General features: G+C 53.6%; 1 protein-coding gene across 1 annotated transcript; it reads right to left on the bottom strand.

The window, feature by feature from the left end:
* Window positions 1–12: 12 nt before the first annotated feature.
* On the bottom strand, window positions 13–922 carry LOC101785665 (vignain-like; the record flags this gene model as incomplete). Its single annotated transcript, XM_004987175.1, has 1 exon — window positions 13–922. A coding segment is annotated over exon 1 (910 nt), but the record flags the coding sequence as incomplete, so codon positions are not given.
* Between the last annotated feature and the right edge of the window lie 20,840 nt (window positions 923–21,762).

The following is a 21,762-nucleotide window of genomic DNA, read 5'->3' as shown; positions in this document are numbered from 1 at the left end:
CGTAGAGGTTGCTCTCGTAGCCGACGAGCAGGATGGCATGATCATTCGCCACTCCGCACGGCCCCGAGTAGATGCCGCCGTCGTAGTATCTGAACTCGAGGTTGTCTGGTCCGACGGTGATTGACACCCCGACAGGCCCGTAGGTGACGGCCTGCAGCATCTGAAACTCGTCGTTGGCGGGCACCGTCTCGTACCCCCGGAGGAGGAGATCCACGCGCGGTTTGCCGGCGGCCTGGCATGTGCCATTCGTTGCCGTGTACGGGTAGGAGGCCGACGACGCCAGGCCCTGCTTGGCGATTATGTAGTCGAAGGCGTAGTCGACTTCGCCGCCTTTGCAGCCGATGCTGTGGGTGTCGCAGTCAACGAGCTCCTGCTCCGACAGGTCAACCAGGCCCCGGTTGTCCTTGGCCCCTTGGATGGCGTAGTGGCTCTCCATCGCCCCCGTCGCGGTGAATGCCCAGCAGGAGCCGCAGACGCCCTGGGACTTGATCGGACTGAGGCACGGGCCTGTGCCACAGCTCTTAATGCGCCAGTCGATGGAGATGGGGAGAGGGAGGGACCCGTCGCCGCGCCTCCTCACGGGCAGAGTGCTCCGAGCGCCGGCCTCCAGCATGTTGCACTTGTAGTAGCGGTTGAACTCGTCGTTGGTGAGGTCGGCGAAGCCGTTCAGCCCCGGCGCCTGGCCTGCTGCTGTCGCATGGAGATGGACGTGCCGCGCCGAGTCCTTGAAGAAGGCGAACCGGCGCAGCTTGTCGACGGGGTGGCGCGTCACGTTGTAGCGCGCGCCCCATCGCTCGTAGAGGCGCCACAGGGACTCCTCGGACTTGAGGTCCTCGTCGGTGAACTTGACGCCGGCGACCGCCGGCTCCAGCAGCGCCAGCAACGCCAGCGCCACGCCAAGCGCGACGAGCTTCTTGACCATGGTGTCTCGCTCTGCTCTGCAGATGCCGTGGGAGCGCGCGCTTCTTCAAAGGGTCGGTCCCCCTTTATCCTGCCCAGCGCAATGAGCGAGCGGGGGCTGGCGGCAGCGGCGGGCGGACCGGGGCCACGGCACACGGACCAGGGCGAGCCGGCCGGCGAGGGTGTGGTGGTGCCGTGCGCGTCGAAATAGGCCGCCGCATGGACGTGCGGGTCCGTTTGCGATGGGCTGCAGGCTTGGCTGGCAAACATTTGAACCCTATCTCTGTGCTGAGTGGTGAGTGATGAGTGTGGACTACCTGTTCCTGTATCATCAGCTCATCAACTACTAGGCTAGTTGATGTTATTACATATATGATCACAAATGGAACCATCAATGATGCTTGAGAAATGAAATAAAATTAGCTTAGCCAGCTTAATCTTCATATCTCAAGTTCTCTAAAGTGAAGCAGTCTATAAGTAGCAGCTCTATTGTAACTTTTCTGTACAAGCAATGCAAGAAGCAAAGGTGCATAAATCCATCCTTGTGATTCACCTGGATGATGATGCCTAGAGTCTGGCCTAAGTAATCTGTGGCAACAATTAATTAGCAAAGAGAAGAAAAGGTACCTTTCTGGCTTCCTGGTGACCTCTGTCTCTCTCTCTCTGAAGGGAAGGTACCGGTGGTGACGGGATCAGGTAATGATTCAGCAGAAGGGAAGAAGTGAATCAGCTGAAAGCTACTGCTAACGCAGGACAGTTGCATCATCAGTGTCACTGTGAGCAGCCTGACCTGTCTCTCCTCTGAATTACCCTTAACGATCTTCCACAAAATAGATTTATTCAGGTTGTCAATAATTATTTCTTGGGATTAATAGGGAGATGAGTTCCATGTCAAGACTACATGTGGGTAAAATGCTCTCTCGCTGAGTACATGAATGCTGCATGAAATTAAAACTTTCATTGTGGCGGAAGCAAAGGAATTGAGCTTTTTGACGGTGCCTTATACTACTATTCGGTAGTATATAGTATAGAGGAGATCAAACCAACCATTTTTAAGGGTTTTTAAATTTAGTAATAATTACATATGTATTAATTGACTCTCTTACAAGGGTGGATTTTTAGTGTCAAAAATGTATTATCGTGATGTCATTTTTGTTCTTTTCCCATATTACCCTTATAGTAGCTATATATATACTACCCATACCACTAGTGAACATTTCAATGGGATGTTTATATACAAGTTTCCCTTTTCGAGCATTAGTATACGCCAGTATAAGGTACTCATGGAATTAGTATGATCCTGATGCATCATTTCAGTTGCACAGCAGGTCAGGTGTGTTGGTTTACCTTGATCGGTCGAAATAAAGCACAGAGTATATATTACACATCCCAGATTTTGGGCAGCTTCTTACAAGTAGTAGCGGCAGTCAGCAAAACCCACTCGAATGAACATCCTAGCTAAGGTTTACAAGTAGTAGCGGCAGTCAGCAAAACCCACTCGAATGAACATCCTAGCTAAGGTTAGCTAGGGTGGTTCAATTCGCCTGAACATTTGGCAGAGGCGGCCGTATCCGATGGATACCAGTCTCCGGTCGGTCTCCAGGCGCGTCGGTCCAATGTTCTGGTCTCATGCCGTTTACCACAGCTGCCGGGCCGTCGGCCGCGCGTCGCGTCGCTGGTGTACATGGCCGGCTCGGCTCATCCATGCATGACGGACGTGTGGGCGCGCGCTTCTTGATCTGGCACCGGCGAGCCAGTGCTCCCTGGCTTGGTGCACATACAGGCGCTAGCTGTGTCCTTGCCGACCTTGCGATCGATCATCCGCTCTCACACACAGGTGGACGCTGGGATCGATCGAGTCACAAGCGAAGCGAGAGTGATTGCGCTTGCGCAGCGTGACAGCTCCATCCATTCCATTATCGAGGCAGGGCTTTCCTTAATTGATGTTCCGGTCGTTCTGCCAGTGTGCATGTGCAGTCAGGGACAACGACGCGTAGGTTCGTTCGGCCTGCCCCAAATAGAATAGCAGGCAGTCCAGTCCTCACGCTACGCTCCTCTCGTTTCAGACCAGACCAGCCTGATATTCCTCCTACCGCCCGGAAGGAATCCACCCCGATCGGCATGTGCGCAGTAGTCGATCACGGACGACGAGCTGGGCTTTGGCCGGAAACAGACACTGTCTGGCCAGAGCGCTACGCGTAAGCGCTCGCGCTTCCCGTAGAGGGCAAGAGGCGGAGTGCCCGGCGGCCGGGGTGGCGACCGAGATCGACGGCGGACGTGCTCGCCACAAAGGGCTACAGCTCTCGATCGGCGCCTCGTTCCTGTCCTGCCGGCACACATTGTCGATCATGTCACACGGACGGGACAGCTAAAGGAAAACCCAAATGGATGTGCACGGCATGGCGACGTGCACGGCTGCTGCCACCACCAATATAATCCACCATTGTCTTCCGGCGCTTCCTAATTAATAGAGCAGGCCCAAGTAGGCAGGCCCGTCTGCCCTGCCCGTTTTCTTTTCTCCGTCCGGGATCGGAGACAGACGACGTGTCGAGCAAAGCGGCTTAAGATCCATCTATCCTGTTGCAACTACTTGTCCTCTGGTGGTATAACGCAGATCGCTGTTGGCACATCGATCTCCCATTGGTGGACGATCGATGAACGAACGAGAGAGAAGGTTCGTTCCTAGATGGCTAATAAGGTTCGTTCCGCGACAGGATCCTCGCTCGAATGGCAAACTTGTGCGGTACAGAGCTGCATGTGCCGGCGAATCATCCACCACCCATCCGAGCAGGCAGGGGGGCTCAGGGATGAGGCCATGTATGCTGCTGGCACTGCGCTTTCTGCAGGCGATCCTGCTTTTGGTTACAAGCCACGCTCCTGCTGTCTGATTTTAGCATGCCAGCAAAGGAACACAGAGCTAGCTAGGTTGCCGGCAGGCATTGTTTGGGCGGGCGAAATGGTCCCCCTCGTAACGTATCAAATGTGACATCCCTCTGGCCTGTGCTAGTATGCTGTGTGGCAAACGATCGAGATGAGATTGGACTCTGTCCCGTGCTGTGGTGTGCCCTCTGCCATCGCACTTTGAATACAAGTGAGGCTGCATGCAATAATGCGTCTAACAATATGATGTCACGTGGGAATAATAAATCCATTTGCGGCGGCTAATTAATTGCTCGCGCGCTCCTGCTAGGATCATTACAGGTTGCTAATTTCTCGGGAGACAGATGTCACCGCAGGTTGCTAATTTCCATTTCGTTTCCACGTTGCGTTTTATATATATCATAGTGACCGATGTCAGATGTTTTCTTGGCTGAAAATGGGTCCAGAGGCGATTTTCACGGCTTTGGACCATCGCCCACATTTTCGACCCCGGTGGACCGTGTGGCCGTTTTGGGCTCCCGTGACCTATAGCACATGTTTTCTTGGCCGAACACGGGTCCGAAGGCCATTTTTACTGCTTTGGATCATCCCCTACGTTTTCGACCCAGGTTGCCGGTGTGGCCGTTTTAGGGCTCCCATGACCTATAGCACATGTTTTCTTGGCCGAAAACGGTTCCGGAGGCCATTTTCACGGCTTCGGACCATCCCCACGTTTTCGCTCCGGTGGCCGGTGTGGCCGTTTCCGGGCTCCCGTGACCTATAGCACACGTTTTCTTGGCCGAAAACAGTTCCAGAGGCGATTTTCACGGCTTCGTACCATAGCCCATGTTTTCGACACCGATTGCTGGTTTGGCTATTTTCGGGCTCCCGTGACCCACAGCACACGTTTTCTTGGCCGAACACGAGTTCGGAGGCCATCTTTACGGCTTCGGACCGTCCCCCAAGTTTTCGACACCGGTTGCCGGTGTGGCCGTTTTAGGGCTCCCGTGAACTATAGCACATGTTTTCTTAGCCGAAAACAGGTCTGGAGGTCATTTTCACGGATTCGTACCATCTCCCATGTTTTCGACCCCGGTGGCCTTTGTGGTCGTTTTCGAGCTGCCGTGACATGTAGCAAACGTTTTCTTGGCCGAAAACGGGTCCGGAGGACAGTTTCACGGCTTCGTACCATCCCCCACGTTTCTGACACTGGTTGACGGTGTGGTCGTTTTCCGCCTCCTGTGACCTATAGTACACAATTTCTTGGCCGAAAACGGGTCCGTAGGTCATTTTCACGGCTTCGGACCATCACCCACGTTTTCGACCCCGGTGGCCCGTGTGGCCGTTTTGCAGCTCCCATGACCTATAGCACATGTTTTCTCTGCCGAACACGGGTTCGGAGGCCATTTTCATGACATTGGACCATCCCCCACGCTTTTGACACCGGTTGCCGGTATGGCATTTTTAGGGCTCCCATGACCTATAGCACACGTTTTCTTCCAAAAACGAGTTCGGAGGCCATTTTCAAGGCATCGAACCATCCCCCACGTTTTTGACACCGATTGCTGGTTTGGCCATTTTCGCGCTCCCGTGACCTATAGCACACGTTTTCTTGGCCGAAAATAGTTCCGGAGGCGATTTTCACGGCTTCGTACCATAGCCCATGTTTTCGACACCGATTGCTAGTTTGGCCATTTTCGGGCTCCCGTGACCTATAGCACACGTTTTCTTGGCCGAACACGAGTTCGGAGGCTATTATTACGGCTTCGGACCGTCCCCCACGTTTTCGACACCGGTTGCCGCTGTTGCCGTTTTAGGGCTCCCGCGACCTATAGCACATGTTTTCTTGGTCGAAAACGGGTCAGGAGGCTTTTTTCACGACTTCGTACCATCCCTCACGTTTTCGACCCCGGTGGCCGGTGTGGCTATTTTGGGGCTCCCGTGACCTATAGCAGATGTTTTCTTGGCCGAACACGGGTCCGTAGGCGATTTTTACATCTTCGGACCACCCCCCACGTTTTCAACCCCAGTGGCCAGTGTGGCCGTTTTTGGGCTCCCGTGACCTATAGCACAAATTTAGGCGATTTTTACGGCTCTGGATTATCACCCACGTTTTCGACCCCGGTGGCCCGTGCGGCCGTTTTGCGGCTCCCGTGACCTATAGCACATGTTTTCTTAGTCGAACACGGGTCCGAAGGATATTTTCACGGCATCGGACCATCCACCACGTTTTCGAAACCGATTGCCGGTATGGTTGTTTTAGGGCTCCCGTGACCTATAGCACACGTTTTCTTGGCCGAAAACGGGTTCGGAGGCCATTTTCACGGCATCGAACCATCCCCCACGTTTTCGACACCGATTGCTAGTTTGGCCATTTTCGGGCTCCCGTGACCTATAGCACACGTTTTCTTGGCTGAAAAGGGTTCTGGAGGCCATTTTCACAGCTTCGGACCAGCCCTCACGTTTTTGACCCAGGTTGCCAGTGTGGCCATTTTTGGGCTCCCGTAACCTATAGCACACATTTTTATGGCCGAAAGCGGGCCCGGAAGCCATTTTCACGGATTCAGACCAACCCCCACGTTTTCGACCCTGGTGGCCGGTGTGGCCATTTTGGGGCTACCTTGACCTATGTCAGACGTTTTCTATGCTGAAAACGGGTCCGAAGGCGATTTTCACGGCTTCGGACCAACCCCCACGTTTTCAACCCCGATGGCCGGTGTGGCCGTTTTGGGGCTCCCGTGACCTATAGCACACGTTTTCTTGGTTGAAAATAGTTCTTGAGGCCATATTCATGGCTTCGGACCATCCCCCACGTTTTCAACCCCGGTGGCTGGTGTGGCTGTTTTGGGGCTCCCGTGACCTATAGCAGACGTTTTCTCGGCCGAAAACGGGTTCGGATGCCATTTTCACGGATTCGGACCACCCTCCACATTTTCGACCCTTGTGGCCCGCGTGGCCGTTTTGGGGCTACCGTTTGTGTTGAAAACGGTACTGAAGGCCATTTTCACAGCTCCCGACCAACCCCCACGTTTTCGACCCCAGTGTCCCGTGTGGCCGTTTTGGGGCTCCCGTGACCTATAGCACACGTTTTCTTGGCCGAACACGAGTTCTGAGGCAATTTTTACAACTTCGGACCGTCCCAACGTTTTTGACACCGGCTGCCGGTGTGGCCGTTTTAGGGCTCCCGTGAACTATAGCACATGTTTTCTTGGCCGAAAACGGGTCCGGAGGCCATTTTCACAGCTTCGGACCATATCCCACGTTTTCGACCCTGGTGGCCCGTGTGGCTATTTTGGGGCTCCCGTGACCTATAGCACACGTTTTCTTGGCCGAAAACGGGTTGTGAGGCCAATTTCACGGATTCGGACCATCCCCCACGTTTTTCACGTTTTTGACACAGGTTGCCGGTGTGGCCGTTTTAGGGCTCCCGTGACCTATAGCACACGTTTCTGGGCCGAAAACAGGTCCAGAGGCCATTTTCACGGTTTCGCACCATCCCCACGTTTTCAACTCTGGTGGCAGGTGTAGCTGTTTTGGGGCTATCGTGACCTATGGCACACGTTTTCTTGGCCGAAAACGGGTCTGGAGGCGATTTTCACAGCTTCGGACGATCGCCCAGGTTTTCGACCCCGGTAGCCCATGTGGCCGTTTTCGGGCTCCCGTGACCTATAGCACACGTTTTCTTGGCCAAAAACGGGACCGGAGGTGATTTTCATGGCTTCGGACCATCACCCACATTTTCGACCCCGGTGGCCTATGTGGCCGTTTCGGGGCTCCCGTGACATATAGCATATGTTTTCTTGGCCGAACACGGGTCCGGAGGCCTTTTTTACGGCTTCGGACCATCCCCCACGTTTTCGACACCGGTTGCCGGTGTGGCCGGTTTAGGGCTCCCGTGACGTATAGCACACGTTTTCTTTGCTGAAATGGGGTCCGGAGGCCATTTTCACGGCTTCGGACCAGGCAACTTGTTTTCGAACCAGGTTGCCGGTGTGGCTGTTTTCGGGCTCCCGTAACCTATAGCACACCTTTTCTTGGCCGAAAACGGGTCCGGAGGTCATTTTCACGGCTTTGTACCATCCCCCACGTTTTCGACCTTGTGTGGCCGTTTTGGGGCTACCATGACCTATAGCACACGTTTTCTTAGCCGAAAACAAGTCCGGAAGCCATTTTCACGGTTTCGGACCATCCCCACGTTTTCGAGTTTGGTGGCCGGTGTAGCTGTTTTGGGGCTACCGTGACCTATGGCACACGTTTTCTTGGCCAAAAATGGGTCCGGAGGCGATTTTCACAGCTTCGGACCATCGCCCACGTTTTCGACCCTGGTGGCCCGTGTGGCCGTTTTGGGGCTCCCGTGACCTGTAGCACACGTTTTCTTGGCCTAACACGAGTTCGGAGGCCAATTTTAGGGCTTCAGGCTATCCCCCACATTTTCGACACCAGTTGCCGATGTGGCCGTTTTAGGGCTCGCGTGAACTATAGCACATGTGTTCTTGGCCGAAAACGGGCCCGGAGGCGATTTTCAAAGCTTCAGACCATATCCCACGTTTTCGACCCCGGCGGCCCGTGTGGCTTTTTTGGGGCTACCGTGACCTATGTCAAACATTTTCTTGGCCGAAAATGGGTCCGGAGGCGATTTTCACGGCTTCGGACCATCGCCCACGTTTTCGACCCCGGTGGCCCGTGTGGCCGTTTTGTGGCTCCCGTGATCTATAGCACATATTTTCTTGGCCGAACACGGGTCCGGAGGCCATTTTTACTGCTTCGGACCGTCCCCCACGTTTTTGACACCGGTTGCCGCTGTTGCCGTTTTAGGGCTCCCGCGACCTATTGCACATGTTTTCTTGGTCGAAAACGGGTCCGGAGGCTTTTTTCACAGCTTCGTACCATCCCTCACGTTTTCGACCCCGGTGGCCGGTGTGGGTGTTTTGGGGCTCCCGTGACCTATAGCAGATGTTTTCTTGGCCGAACACGGGTCCGTAGGCAATTTTCACGGCTTCGGACCATCCCCCACGTTTTCAACCCCAGTGGCCAGTGTGGCCGTTTTTGGGCTCCCATGACCTATAGCACACATTTAGGTGATTTTTACTGCTCTGGATTATCGCCCATGTTTTCAGCCCCAGTGGCCCGTGCGGCCGTTTTGCGGCTCCCGTGACCTATAGCACATGTTTTCTTAGTCGAACACGAGTCCGAAGGATATTTTCACGGCCTCGGACCATCCACCACGTTTTCGAAACCGATGGCCGGTATGGCTGTTTTAGCGCTCCCGTGAACTATAGCACACGTTTTCTTGGCCGAAAACGGGTCCGGAGGCCATTTTCACGGCATCGAACCATCCCCCATGTTTTCGACACCGATTGATGGTTTGGCCATTTTCGGGCTGCTGTAACCTATAGCACACGTTTTCATGGCTGAAAGCGGGCCCGGAAGCCATTTTCACGGATTCAGACCAACCCCCACGTTTTCGACCCTGGTGGCCGGTGTGGCCGTTTTGGGGCTATCGCGACCTATGTGAGACATTTTCTATGCTGAAAACGGGTCCGGAGGCGATTTTCACGGCTTCGGACCAACCCCCACGTTTTCAAGCCCGGTGGCCGGTGTGGCCATTTTGGGGCTCCCGTGACCTATAGCACACGTTTTCTTGGCCGAACACGAGTTCGGAGGCCATTTTTACGGCTTCGGTCCATCCCCACGTTTTTGACACCAGTTGCCGGTGTGGCCGTTTTAGGGCTCCCGTGAACTATAGCACATGTTTTTTTGGCCGAAAATGAGTCAGGAGGCGATTTTCACAGCTTCGGACCATATCCCACGTTTTCGACCCCGGTGGCCCGTGTGGCTGTGTGGGGCTCCCGTGACCTATAGCACACGTTTTCGGTTGTGAGGCCATTTTCACGGATTCGGACCATCCCCCACGTTTTCGACACAGGTTGCCGGTGTGGCCGTTTTAGGGCTCCCGTGACCTATAGCACACGTTTCTTGGCCGAAAATAGGTCCGGAGGCCATTTTCACGGTTTCGGACCATCCCCACGTTTTCGACTCTGGTGGCCGGTGTAGCCGTTTTGGGGCTACCATGACCTATGGCACATGTTTTCTTGGCCGAAAACAGGTCCGGAGGTGATTTTCACAGCTTCGGACCATCGCCCACATTTTCGACCCCGGTGGCCTGTGTGGCCGTTTTGGGGCTCCCGTGACATACAGCATATGTTTTCTTGGCCGAACATGGGTCCGGATGCCTTTTTTACGGCTTCGGACCATCCCCCAGGTTTTCGACACCGGTTGCCGGTGTGGCCGCTTTAGGGCTCCCGTGACCTATAGCAAACCTTTTCTTCGCCGAAAATAGGTCCGGAGGCGATTTTCACAGCATCAGACCATATCCCACATTTTTGATCCCGGTGGCCCGTGCGGCCGTTTTGGGGCTCCCGTGACCTATAGCACACGTTTTCATAGCCGAAAACGGGCCCGGAGGCCATTTTCACGACTTTAGACCATCCCTCATGTTTTCGACACCGGTTGCCGGTGTGGCCATTTTAGGGCTCCCGTGACCTATAGCACATGTTTTCTTCGCCGAAAACGTGTCTGGAGGCGATTTTCACGGCTTCGTACCATCCCCCACGTTTTCGACCTCGGTGGCCGGTGTAGCCGTTTTGGTGCTACTGTGACCTGTGGCACATGTTTTCTTGGCCGAAAACGGGTCCGGAGGCGATGTTCACGGCTTCGGACCATCGACCACGTTTTCGACCCTGGTGGCTCGTGTGGCCGTTTTGGTGCTCCCGTGACCTATAGCACACGTTTTCTTAGCCGAAAACAAGTCCGGAAGCCATTTTCACGGTTTCGGACCATCCCCACGTTTTCGAGTTTGGTGGCCGGTGTAGTTGTTTTGGGGCTACCGTGACCTATGGCACACATTTTCTTGGCCAAAAATGGGTCCGGAGGCGATTTTCACAGCTTCGGACCATCGCCCATGTTTTCGACCCCGGTGGCCCGTGTGGCCGTTTTGGGGCTCCCGTGACCTGTAGCACACCTTTTCTTAGCCGAACACGAGTTCGGAGGCCATTTTTACGGCTGCGGACCATCCCCCACGTTTTCGACATTGGTTGCCGGTGTGGCTATGTTCGGGCTCCCGTGACCTATAGCACACGTTTTCTTGGCCGAACATGCGTCCAGAGGCCATTTTTACGGCTTCAGACCATCCCACACGTTTTCGACACCGGTTGCCGGTGTGGCCGGTTTAGGGCTCCCTTGACCACACGTTTTCTTTGCTGAAAAGGGGTCCAGAGGCCATTTTCACAGCTTCGGACTAGGCCCCACATTTTTGACCCAGGTTGCCGGTGTGGCCGTTTTCGGGCTTCCGTAACCTATAGCACACCTTTTCTTGGCCGAAAACGGGTCCGGAGGCCATTTTCACGGCTTTGTACCATCCCCCACGTTTTCGACGTTGGTGACCGGTGTGGCCGTTTTGGGGGTCTCGTGACCTATAGGTGATGTTTTCTTGGCCGAAAACGGGTTGTGAGGCCATTTTTACGGATTCGGACCATCCCCCACGTTTTCGACCCTGGTGGCCGGTGTGGCCGCTTTGGGGCTACCGTGACCTATGTCAAACGTTTTCTTAGCCGAAAACGGTTCCGAAGGCGATTTTCACGACTTCGGACCATCGCCCACGTTTTCATCCCCGGTGGCCGGTTTGGCCGTTTTGGGGCTCCTGTGACCTATAGCAGACATTTTGCTGGCCGAAAAGGAGTCTGGTGGCTATTTTCACGGATTCGGACTATCCTCCACGTTTTCGACCCCGGTGGCCCGTGTGGCCATTTTGGGGCTACTGTTTCTGGGCTGAAAACGGGTCTAAAGGCGATTTTCACGGCTTCGGACCAACCCCCACGTTTTTGACCCGAGTGTCCCCTGTGGCCGTTTGGGGGTTCCCGCGACCTAGCACACATTTTCTTTGCCGAACACGAGTTCTTAGGCCATTTTTACGGCCTCGGACATTCCCCACGTTTTCGACTTTGGTGGCCGATGTGGTCGTTTTGCGGGTCTCGTGAACTATAGCACATGTTTTCTTGGCCGAAACGGGTTGTGAGGCCATTTTCATAGCCTCGGACCATATCCCACGTTTTCGACCCCGGTGGCCCGTGTGGCTGTTTTGGGGCACACGTTTTCTTGGCCGAAAACGGGTTCAGAGGCCATTTTCACGGCTTTCGACCATCCACACATTTTCAACACAGGTTGCCGTTGTGGCCGTTTTAGGGCTCCCGTGACCTATAGCAAACGTTTCTTGGCCGAAAATAGGTCTGGAGGCCATTTTCACGGTTTCGGACCATCCCCACATTTTTGACTCTGGTGGCCGGTGTAGCCGTTTTGGGGCTACCGTGACCTATAGCACACATTTTCTTGGCCGAACACGAGTTCGGAGGCCATTTTTACGGCTTCGGACCATCCCCCATGTTTTCGACACTTGTTGCCGTTGTGGCTATTTTCGAGCTCCCATGACCTATAGGACACGTTTTCTTGGTCGAAAACGGCTCCATAGGTGATTTTCACGGCTTCAGACCATCGCCCACGTTTTCGACCCCGGTGGCCAGTGTGGCCGTTTTGGGGCTCCCGTGACATATAGCACACGTTTTCTTGGCCGAACACGGGTCCGGAGGCCTTTTTTACGGCTTCGGACCATCCCCTACGTTTTCGACACCGGTTGCCGGTGTGGCCGGTTTAGGGCTCCCGTGACCTATCGCACATGTTTTCTTTGCTAAAAAGGGTCCGTAGGCCATTTTCACGGTTTCAGACCAGGCCCCTCGTTTTCGACCCAGGTTGCCGGTGTGGGCGTTTTCGGGCTCCGGTAACCTACATCACACCTTTTCTTGGCCGAAAATGGGTCCGGAGGCCATTTTCATGGCTTTGTACCATCCCCCACGTTTTCGAATTTTGTGGCCGGTGTGGCCGTTTTGGGGGTCTCGTGACCTATGTTTTCTTGGCCAAAAACGAGTTGTGAGGCCATTTTCACGGATTCGGACCATCCCCCATGTTTTCGACATTGGTGGCCGGTGTAGCTGTTTTGGGGCTACCGTGACCTATGTCAAACGTTTTCTTGGCCGAAAACGGGTCCAGAGGCGATTTTCACGGCTTCGGACCATCACCCACATTTTCAACCCCGGTGGCCGGTGTGGCCGTTTTGGGGCTCCCGTGATCTATAGCAGACATGTTCCCGGGCGAAAACGAGTTTGGAGGCCATTTTCACGGATTCGGACCATCCTCCACGTTTTTGACCCTGGTGGCCCGTGTGACCATTTTGGGGCTACCGTTTCTAGGCTGAAAACAGGTGTGAAGGCGATTTTCATGGCTTCGGACCAACCCCCATGTTTTCGACCCTAGTGTCCGGTGTGGCCGTTTTGGGGCTCCCGTGACCTATAGCACACGTTTTCTTGGCCGAACACGAGTTCGGAGGCCATTTTTAGGGCTTCGGGCTATCCCCCACGTTTTCGACCCCAGTGTCCCATGTGGCCGTTTTGGGGTTCCCGTGACCTATAGCACATGTTTTCTTGGCCGAACACGAGTTCGGAGGCCATTTTAACGTCTTAGGACCATCCCCACGTTTTCAACACCGGTCCCCCGTGTGGCCGTTTTAGGGCTCCCGTGAACAATAGCACATGTTTTCTTGGCCAAAAACGGGACCGGAGGCGATTTTCATAGCTTCGGACCATATCCCATGTTTTCGACTCCGGTGGCCCGTGTGGCTGTTTTGGGGCTCCCGTGACCTATAGCACACGTTTTCTTGGCCGAAAACGGGTTCGGAGGCCATTTTCATGGCTTTCGACCATCCCCCACGTTTTCAACACAGGTTGCTGGTGTGGCCGTTTTAGGGCTCCCGTGACCTATACCACATGTTTTCTTCGCAGAAAACGTGTCTGGAGGTGATTTTTACGGCTTCGTACCATCCCCCACGTTTTCGACCTCGATGGCCGGTGTTGCCGTTTTGGGGCTACCGTGAGCTATAGCACACGTTTTCATGGCCGAAAACGGGTCCGGAGGCCATTTTCACGGCTTTAGACCATCCCCCACGTTTTCGACACCGGTTGCTGGGGTGGCCATTTTAGGGCTCCAGTGACCTATGGCACATGTTTTCTTCGTTGGAAATGTGTCCGGAGTCGATTTTCACGGCTTCGTACCGTCCCCCACATTTCGACCTCGGTGGTCGGTATAGCCGTTTTGGGGCTACCCTGACCTATGGCACACATTTTCTTGGCCGAAAATAGGTCCGGAGGCGATGTTCACAGCTTGAGACCATCGACCATGTTTTCGACCCCGGTGGCTCGTGTGGCTGCTTTGGGGCTCCCGTGACCTATAGCACACATTTTCTTGGCCGAAAACAGGTCCGGAGGCCATTTTGACGGTTTCGGACCATCCCCACGTTTTCGACCCCGGTGGCCCGTGTGGCTATTTTGGGGCTACCGTGACCTATGGCACACGTTTTCTTGGCCGAAAACGGGTCTGGAGGCGATTTTCACAGCTTCAGACGATCGCCCACGTTTCCGACCCCGGTGGCTCGTGTGGCCGTTTTGTGGCTCCCGTGATCTATAGCACACACGTTTTCTTGGCTGAAAACGGGTCCGGAGGCCATTTTTACTGCTTCGGACCATCCCCCACGTTTTCGACCCCATTGTCCCGGGTGGCCGTTTTGAAGCTACCGTGACCTATAGCACATGTTTTATTGGCGGAACACGAGTTCAGAAGCAATTTTTACGGCTTCGGACCATCCCCACGTTTTCGACCCCAGTGTCCCGTGTGGCCGTTTTGGGACTTTCGTGACCTATAGCACACGTTTTCTTGGCCCAACACGAGTTCGGAGGCCATTTTTAGGGCCTTGGGGTATCCCCTACGTTTTCGATACGGTTGCCCGTGTGGCCGTTTTAGGGCTCCCGTGAACTATAGCAGATGTTTTCTTGGCCGAAAACGGGTCCGCAGGCGATTTTCACTGCTTCGGACCATATCCCACGTTTTCGATCCCGGTGGCCCGTGTGGCTGTTTTGGGGCTACCGTGACATATGTCAGACGTTTTCTTGGCCGAAAACGGGTCCGGAGCGATTTTCACGGCTTCGGACCATCGCCCACATTTTCGACCCCGGTGGCCCGTGTGGCCGTTTTATGCCTCCCGTGATCTATAGCACACGTTTTCTTGGCCGAACACGGGTCCGGAGGCCATTTTTACTGCTTCGGACCATCCCCCACGTTTTCGACCCCAGTGTCCCGGGTGGCCGTTTTGGGGCTACCGTGACCTATAGCACACGTTTTATTGGCCGAACACGAGTTCGGAGGCCATTTTTACGGCTTCGGACCATCCCCACGTTTTCGACACCGGTTGCTGGTGTGGTCGTTTTGGGGCTCCCGTGAACTATAGCACATGTTTTCTTAGCCGAAAACGGGTCCAGAGGCGATTTTCACAGCTTCGGACCATCTCCCACGTTTTCGACCCCGGTGGCCCATGTGGCTGTTTTGGAGCTCCCGTGACCTATAGCACACGTTTTCTTGGCCGAAAATGGGTTCGGAGGCCATTTTCACGGCTTTCGACCATCCCCCACATTTTTTACACAAGTTGTCGGTGTGGCCGTTTTAGGGCTCCCGTAACCTATAGCACACCTTTTCTTGGCCGAAACGGGTCTGGAGGCGATTTTCATAGCTTCGGACCATATCCCACGTTTTTGACCCCGGTGGCCCGTATGGCCGTTTTGGGGCTCCCGTGACCTATAGCACACATTTTCTTGGCCGAACACGAGTTCAGAGGCCATTTTTACGACTTCGAACCATCCGCCACGTTTTCGACATAGGTTGCCGGTGTGGCTATATTCGGGCTGCTGTGACCTATAGCACATGTTGTCTTGGCCGAAAACGGGTCTGGAGGTGATTTTCACGGCTTCAGACTATCCCGGTGGCCTGTGTGGTCGTTTTGGGGCTCCCGTGACATATAGCACATGTTTTCTTGGCCGAACACACGGGTCCGGAAGCATTTTTTACGGCTTCGGACCATCCCCCACGTTTTCGACACCGGTTGCCGGTGTGGCCGCTTTAGGGCTCCCGTGACCTATAGCTCATGTTTTCTTTGCTGAAAAGGGGTCCGGAGGCCTTTTTCACGGCTTCAGACTATCCCCCACGTTTTCGACACTGGTTCCCATTGTGGCCATTTTCGGGCTCCCGTAACATATAGCACACCTTTTCTTGGTCAAAACCGGTCCGAAGGCGATTTTCACAGCTTCGGACCATATCCCACGTTTTTTACCCCGGTGGCCCGTGTGGCCGTTTTGGGGCTCCCGTGACCTATAGCACAAATTTTCTTGGCCGAACACGAGTTCGGAGACCATTTTTACGGCTTCGGATCATCCCCCACGTTTTTGACACTGGTTGCCGGTGTGGCTATTTTCGGGCTCCCGTGACGTATAGCACACGTTTTCTTGGCCGAAAACGGTCCGGAGGTGATTTTCACGGCTTCGGACCATCGCCCACGTTTTCGATCCCGGTGGTTGAAGCGTCCCCACATAAGTAGAGACTAAATGTGATACAAATATCAGTCCCAGGAGGCTGATAGCACATTTATTCGACAGATAATTCAGTTACCGTACAACTCCCGAGGGAGTGGGCGTGAAAGCCACGCAGCGATAAGCAGTAAGTAAAGAACAGCGGCTAACCAAGCGACTGCCAAAAGACAGCACTCGGGACTACACGGCAGCAGCAGCATCTTGGGAAGGCCAACACCATAGGCAGCGTTGGGTGCGGACACAACCTCTACTCAAGGTCCTCGGTGACGAAGTCCGGGTCTTCCTCTATAGTAACGAAGCAAGGGTGAGTACAAACATACTCAACAAGTCCAACCCCATCCACGGAGGTGGATACAAGCAAGTATATGCACAGGTTACAACAAGGATAGGCTAGAGTTTATTTGCGGTAAAGCTAACTTTTCAACATATGCAAGGGTTTGTTTTCGAAGGGTTTTTGTAAAGCTTTCCTCTAGTGCCCGAAACATTGAGGGGGTTGATCCTACACAAAGGATCCAAGTTTTTATCACTATCGGACTCCCCGTCCGCCATAGCGCACGGCACAACTGGCGGACTCTTCCAAAATCCAACACACACACACACATACACGTGACATCCTTGCCCAAGTACTAGTTATGTGACCAAGCCGTAACTCGTCCAATGCTGTGGACACGGCTACCCGGATAGGTTTTAACTCTGCAGAGGTTGTACACTTTTCCCACAAGCAGGGTACCGCAGCACGATCACCTTAGTGCCGGTGCGGATCCTAACAAAGCCATTACCCACCTTAGCTAAGACTGACTAGCCCTCACGGAAGCACCCAAGGGGTTCACGGCTCATTCATTAGACCGTAACCGGGACCTAAGTCACCAAGATCTTACTCCTTTTCCATGGGCTCCCGTTGCTCACTAGCACCCCTGAGGACTAACAATTCAGCTAGTGGGATTTGTGCTAAGCCGTTGCCCATACAACGGTCGAGTGGTTGCACGATGGTGGAATTAGGAAAGATGACACATCAACTCGGTCCTTAATTACGACAAGATGGATACCTCCCGACATTGCTCAACCACCAAGGTACGAGCACAACAATCTGGCATCCCACACAAGGAATACCCATCCATCCTGTCTACACATCCTTTTCCCTTGAACCCAAAAAGCCATTTTTCTCACTTGAACACACACACACGTTTATTTTCCGAATACACCATTGTAATAATGATTGCAGTTAAGTAGTAATTTCCTAAGCATTCTAGCGGTGGTTATCGACTAAATAGAGCATGTCATATTTAGAGACAACCATAGGATAACAAGGAATGTTCATGACAATCAAGGGGTGGCTATCCAACCATGTCTTGCGATGAAATAATATGCATTTTGTAAAACAGGCCAATAGGTTGTGTTTTGAAAAACTAGGTATTAAATATGCATCAAAGGGTGAGATTGGACTTGCCGTCTTCAAAGCCTTCCGGGAGTTCCGGCTCGCGGTACTGGTCCTCGGGCTCGGGCTCGCGGTCAAACTCCTCTTCGGGCTCCTCCTCGGGCAATCCGCGATCTACGGCACGCACAAACAGACACACGAATAAATAAAAGAAAGATCGATTTTTAACCGTGAGCTCCGAACAGAAAACGTTGACGGAAAATAGGTAGAAGGATTATTTTTGGGAAATTTGGATATGGATCGGCGAAAGTATTCTGGAGGATGACGTGGTGAAATTTGGGATTAATTGGAGGAAGTTTGGCGCATGAAATGACGGGTTAAACATGAATTAGGGGCTTAAACAAGAGTTTTAGGACTGATTTGTAATAAACCAGGGACCTATTTGTAAATACTTCTGGAAGTGGAGGGGTCGATCTGTGAAACAGCCTGAAAGAGAGGTGGGAGGATCTATGTGTTATTTTGGGAAAGTTGGGGGTCAGATCCAAAATCTGGGGTATTCTTATCCTCTTCTCCAGGAACTTGGAGACAGAGGGACAGGTGGAGAGTGGCCAGCGGTGGCCGGCCGGCCGGGCCTCGCCGGCGGCGAGCCGAGGGCCGTGGGTGGTGGAGGAGGAGGAGGGGGCTCCGTTTTGCCCCTCACCTTGGGGGGGGGGGGGAATGGAAAGGAGCGGCCGGGGGCGTCTGCCTTTTTGGGGAAGGGAGAATCCCGGGGTTTTGGGCGGGGGCGGGGGCTTGTGGCGGCGGGTTTCCGCGGGGTCTGCGACCCGAAGTTAAGGGGAAGTGGGTTGTGGTGTTTGTGAATGGGGAGAGGAGCCCACAAGGGGCTCCTTTTATATGCGGCGGGTAGAGCTCCGGTGGTGGGGGTCCGGGCGGCCCGGGTGCGGCGGTGGGGTCGGGCGGGGCCGGAGCGGGCGGTAGTTGACGGCCGGCAGGGTGCGGTGGGCGGCACGGCACTGTCGGTGCAGGGCGTGCGCGCGGGGCAGGGGCGGCCGAGCGCCGGAGTGGATGGCGCAGGCGGCCGGGGACCGGGCCTGGCGCGCGGCCCGAGGGAGGCGGCGGCGTGGTCGGCGCCGGGCCGGGCAGCGGGCCCCTGGCGTGCGGAGGCCGGGCGGCGTGGCGCCAGTAGAGGGTGGCGCTGGGGAGTGAAGGAGCTGGGGCCGGTTGTTCGGGCGCCAGGAAGAAGGAAGAGAAGGAGAGAGAAGAAGGAAGGAGGAAGAAGAAAGAAGAAGGTGGAAGAAAGGAAGAAGGAAAAGAAAAAAGAAAAGGGGAGGGAAAAAGTGAAAGAAAAAGAGAGGGACCGGCGGCGATCGCGGCACACGGTCGGAGCACGCGCGTGGCGGTCTATCGACGGCACGCGGCGAGATTTACGGGCACAGGTAAAAAGGTAGGGGTCGGCATGGGTGCCGGGACGGTGAAATCGCCGGGGAGATTTCCGATTTCCGGGAGCTCAGCGGTAAAAAAAGATTTTAAAGGCAATTTTAACGGGTGATTTTAGTTGGTGATTTCTGCGGATGTTACAAACCTACCCCACTTAAATTGAATCTCGTCCTCGAGATTCGACTGAGTCCTAAAGAGATGGGGAAATTCCTTCTTTAACGCGTCCTCGCGTTCCCACGTGGCCTCTTCTTTGCCATGCCTACTCCATTGTACTCTGCAGATCCGGACTGCTGTATTCCTTGTCCTTCTGGTGACAGTGTCCAAAATTTTGACAGGCACTTCTTGATACCGAAGGTCCTTTTGCAGGTCTATTGTTTCCACCGGTACTTGCTCCTCTGGTACTCTTAAGCATTTTCTCAGCTGGGAGACATGAAATACCGGGTGTATATCCGACATTTCTTCGGGCAGTTGGATACGGTATGCTACAGCTCCAACTCTCTTTAACACCTGGTATGGTCCAATATACCGAGGGGCTAGTTTTCCTTGCACTTGAAACCTTCGAGTGCCCCGAATCGGGGATACTTTGAGGTAGACAAAATCTCCCTCATTGAAGCATAATTCCTGTCTCCTCTTGTCCGAGTAGCTCTTCTGTCTGGACTGTGCTGCCTTCAGCTTCTCTCAGATTTCTGCCACACGGTCTTCTGCTTCCTTGATGAAAGCTGGTCCAACCAAGGAGCGTTCTCCTACTTCTGACCACATCAAGGGGGTCTGGCACTTTCTACCATAAAGGGCCTCAAAGGGTGACATGCCTAGACTGGCTTGGTAACTATTGTTGTATGAGAACTCTGCATAGGGTAAACTTTGTTCCCAATCCTTTCCATAGGTGAGGACACACGCCCTCAACATATCTTCCATGATTTGATTTACCCGCTCTGTTTGGCCATCGGTCTGGGGGTGATAGGCTGAACTAAAATCCAGTTTGGTGCCCATGGCTTTATGCAAACTCTTCCAAAACCTAGAGGTGAACTGAGTCCCTCTATCGGAGACGATCCGGCTGGGCACACCATGCAGCTTCACTATGTTGTCAACGTAGAGTCGAGCTAGTCTTTCTCCACCGTATGTGGTCCGTACGGATAAATAGTGAGCAACTTTAGTGAGTCGGTCCAGTATTACCCATATGGAGTCATTTCCCTTTTGAGTTCTGGGCAAGCCTACTACAAAATCCATGCCGATCTTGTCCCACTTCCAAACCAGGATAGGCAAGGGTTGTAGCAAGCCGGCTGGCTTCTGGTGCTCGGCCTTGACCCTTTAGCAAGTATCACAACGGGCGACAAACTGGGCTATGTCTGCCTTCATTCCATTCCACCAGTATTTCTACTTCAAGTCCATATACATCTTGGTGGATCCGGGGTGAATGGAGTATGCCGAGTTATGGGCTTCATCCATGATGGTATGCCGGAATTCTCCGTCTTTGGGGACACAAATTCTGTCCTTGTACCACAAGGTTCCCTTGTCATCTACCCTGAAATTCGGGGCTTTATTTTCTCCGGTTTGCTTGCGGACTTTTACTAAGTCTTGGTCTGAACCCTGGGCTTCTCGGATTTTATCCTCCAAGGTGGGCTGGACTCTTAGCCTGCGGCTAGTATTTTGGGGAATGATATGCACATTCAACCGGGCCATTTCCTCTTGTAGACGGGCATTCACGGGTCCAGGCTGTCCATAGGGCTTTCTGCTTAAGGCATCAGCTACAACATTAGCTTTGCCGGGGTGGTAATGGATTTGTAGGTTGTAGTCCTTTACCAGTTCTAACCACCGCCTTTGCCTTAAATTCAGATCGGGCTGGGTGAAGATGTACTTTAGGCTTTTATGGTCGGTGTAGATTTCGCACTTATTCCCAATCAGATAATGTCTCCAGATCTTGAGGGCATGCACTACGGCAGCAAACTCTAAGTCATGGGTTGGGTAGTTCTGCTCATGGGGCTTGAGCTGTCGGGAAGCATATGCCACAACCTTCCCATCCTGCATGAGGACACATCCTAATCCTTGTCGAGATGCATCACAGTAGATGACGAAGTCTCGCTGGATATCTGGCAAGGTTAGCACTAGGGCTGTCGTCAACCTCTTCTTCAGTTCTTGGAAGCTCCGCTCACATGACTCGGTCCAAGTGAACTTCTTATCTTTCCTGAGCAACTCTGTCATGGGCCGGGCTATCTTGGAGAATCCCTCAATAAACCTATGATAATACCCAGCTAAACCCAGAAAACTCCTGATCTCACTAACATTGGTGGGTTGCTGCCAGTTGGAGACGGCTTCAACCTTCTCAGGATCAACTGCTACTCCTTCCGCGGTCAAGATATGACCAAGGAATGCCACTTTCTCAAGCCAAAATTCGCACTTGCTGAATTTAGCATAGAGTCGGTGGGCTCTCAATTTTTCTAATACCACCCGTATATGTTGTTCATGCTCCTGAACACTCTTGGAGTAAATAAGTATGTCGTCAATAAAGACTACGACAAACTTATCCAACTCGTCCATAAACACCTTGTTCATGAGGTTCATGAAATAAGCAGGCGCATTGGTCAATCCAAAGGACATCACTGTAAACTCAAATTGACCATAACGGGTGACAAAGGCTGTCTTCGGGATGTCGCTCTCCTTGATTTTGAGCTGATG

This window comes from Setaria italica, chromosome IX (genome assembly GCF_000263155.2).
Source record: "Setaria italica strain Yugu1 chromosome IX, Setaria_italica_v2.0, whole genome shotgun sequence".
Taxonomy (NCBI): Eukaryota; Viridiplantae; Streptophyta; class Magnoliopsida; order Poales; family Poaceae; genus Setaria; species Setaria italica.
The sequence above is the reverse complement of the archived record's forward strand: the minus strand, read 5'-3'. Positions and strand labels throughout refer to the sequence as shown.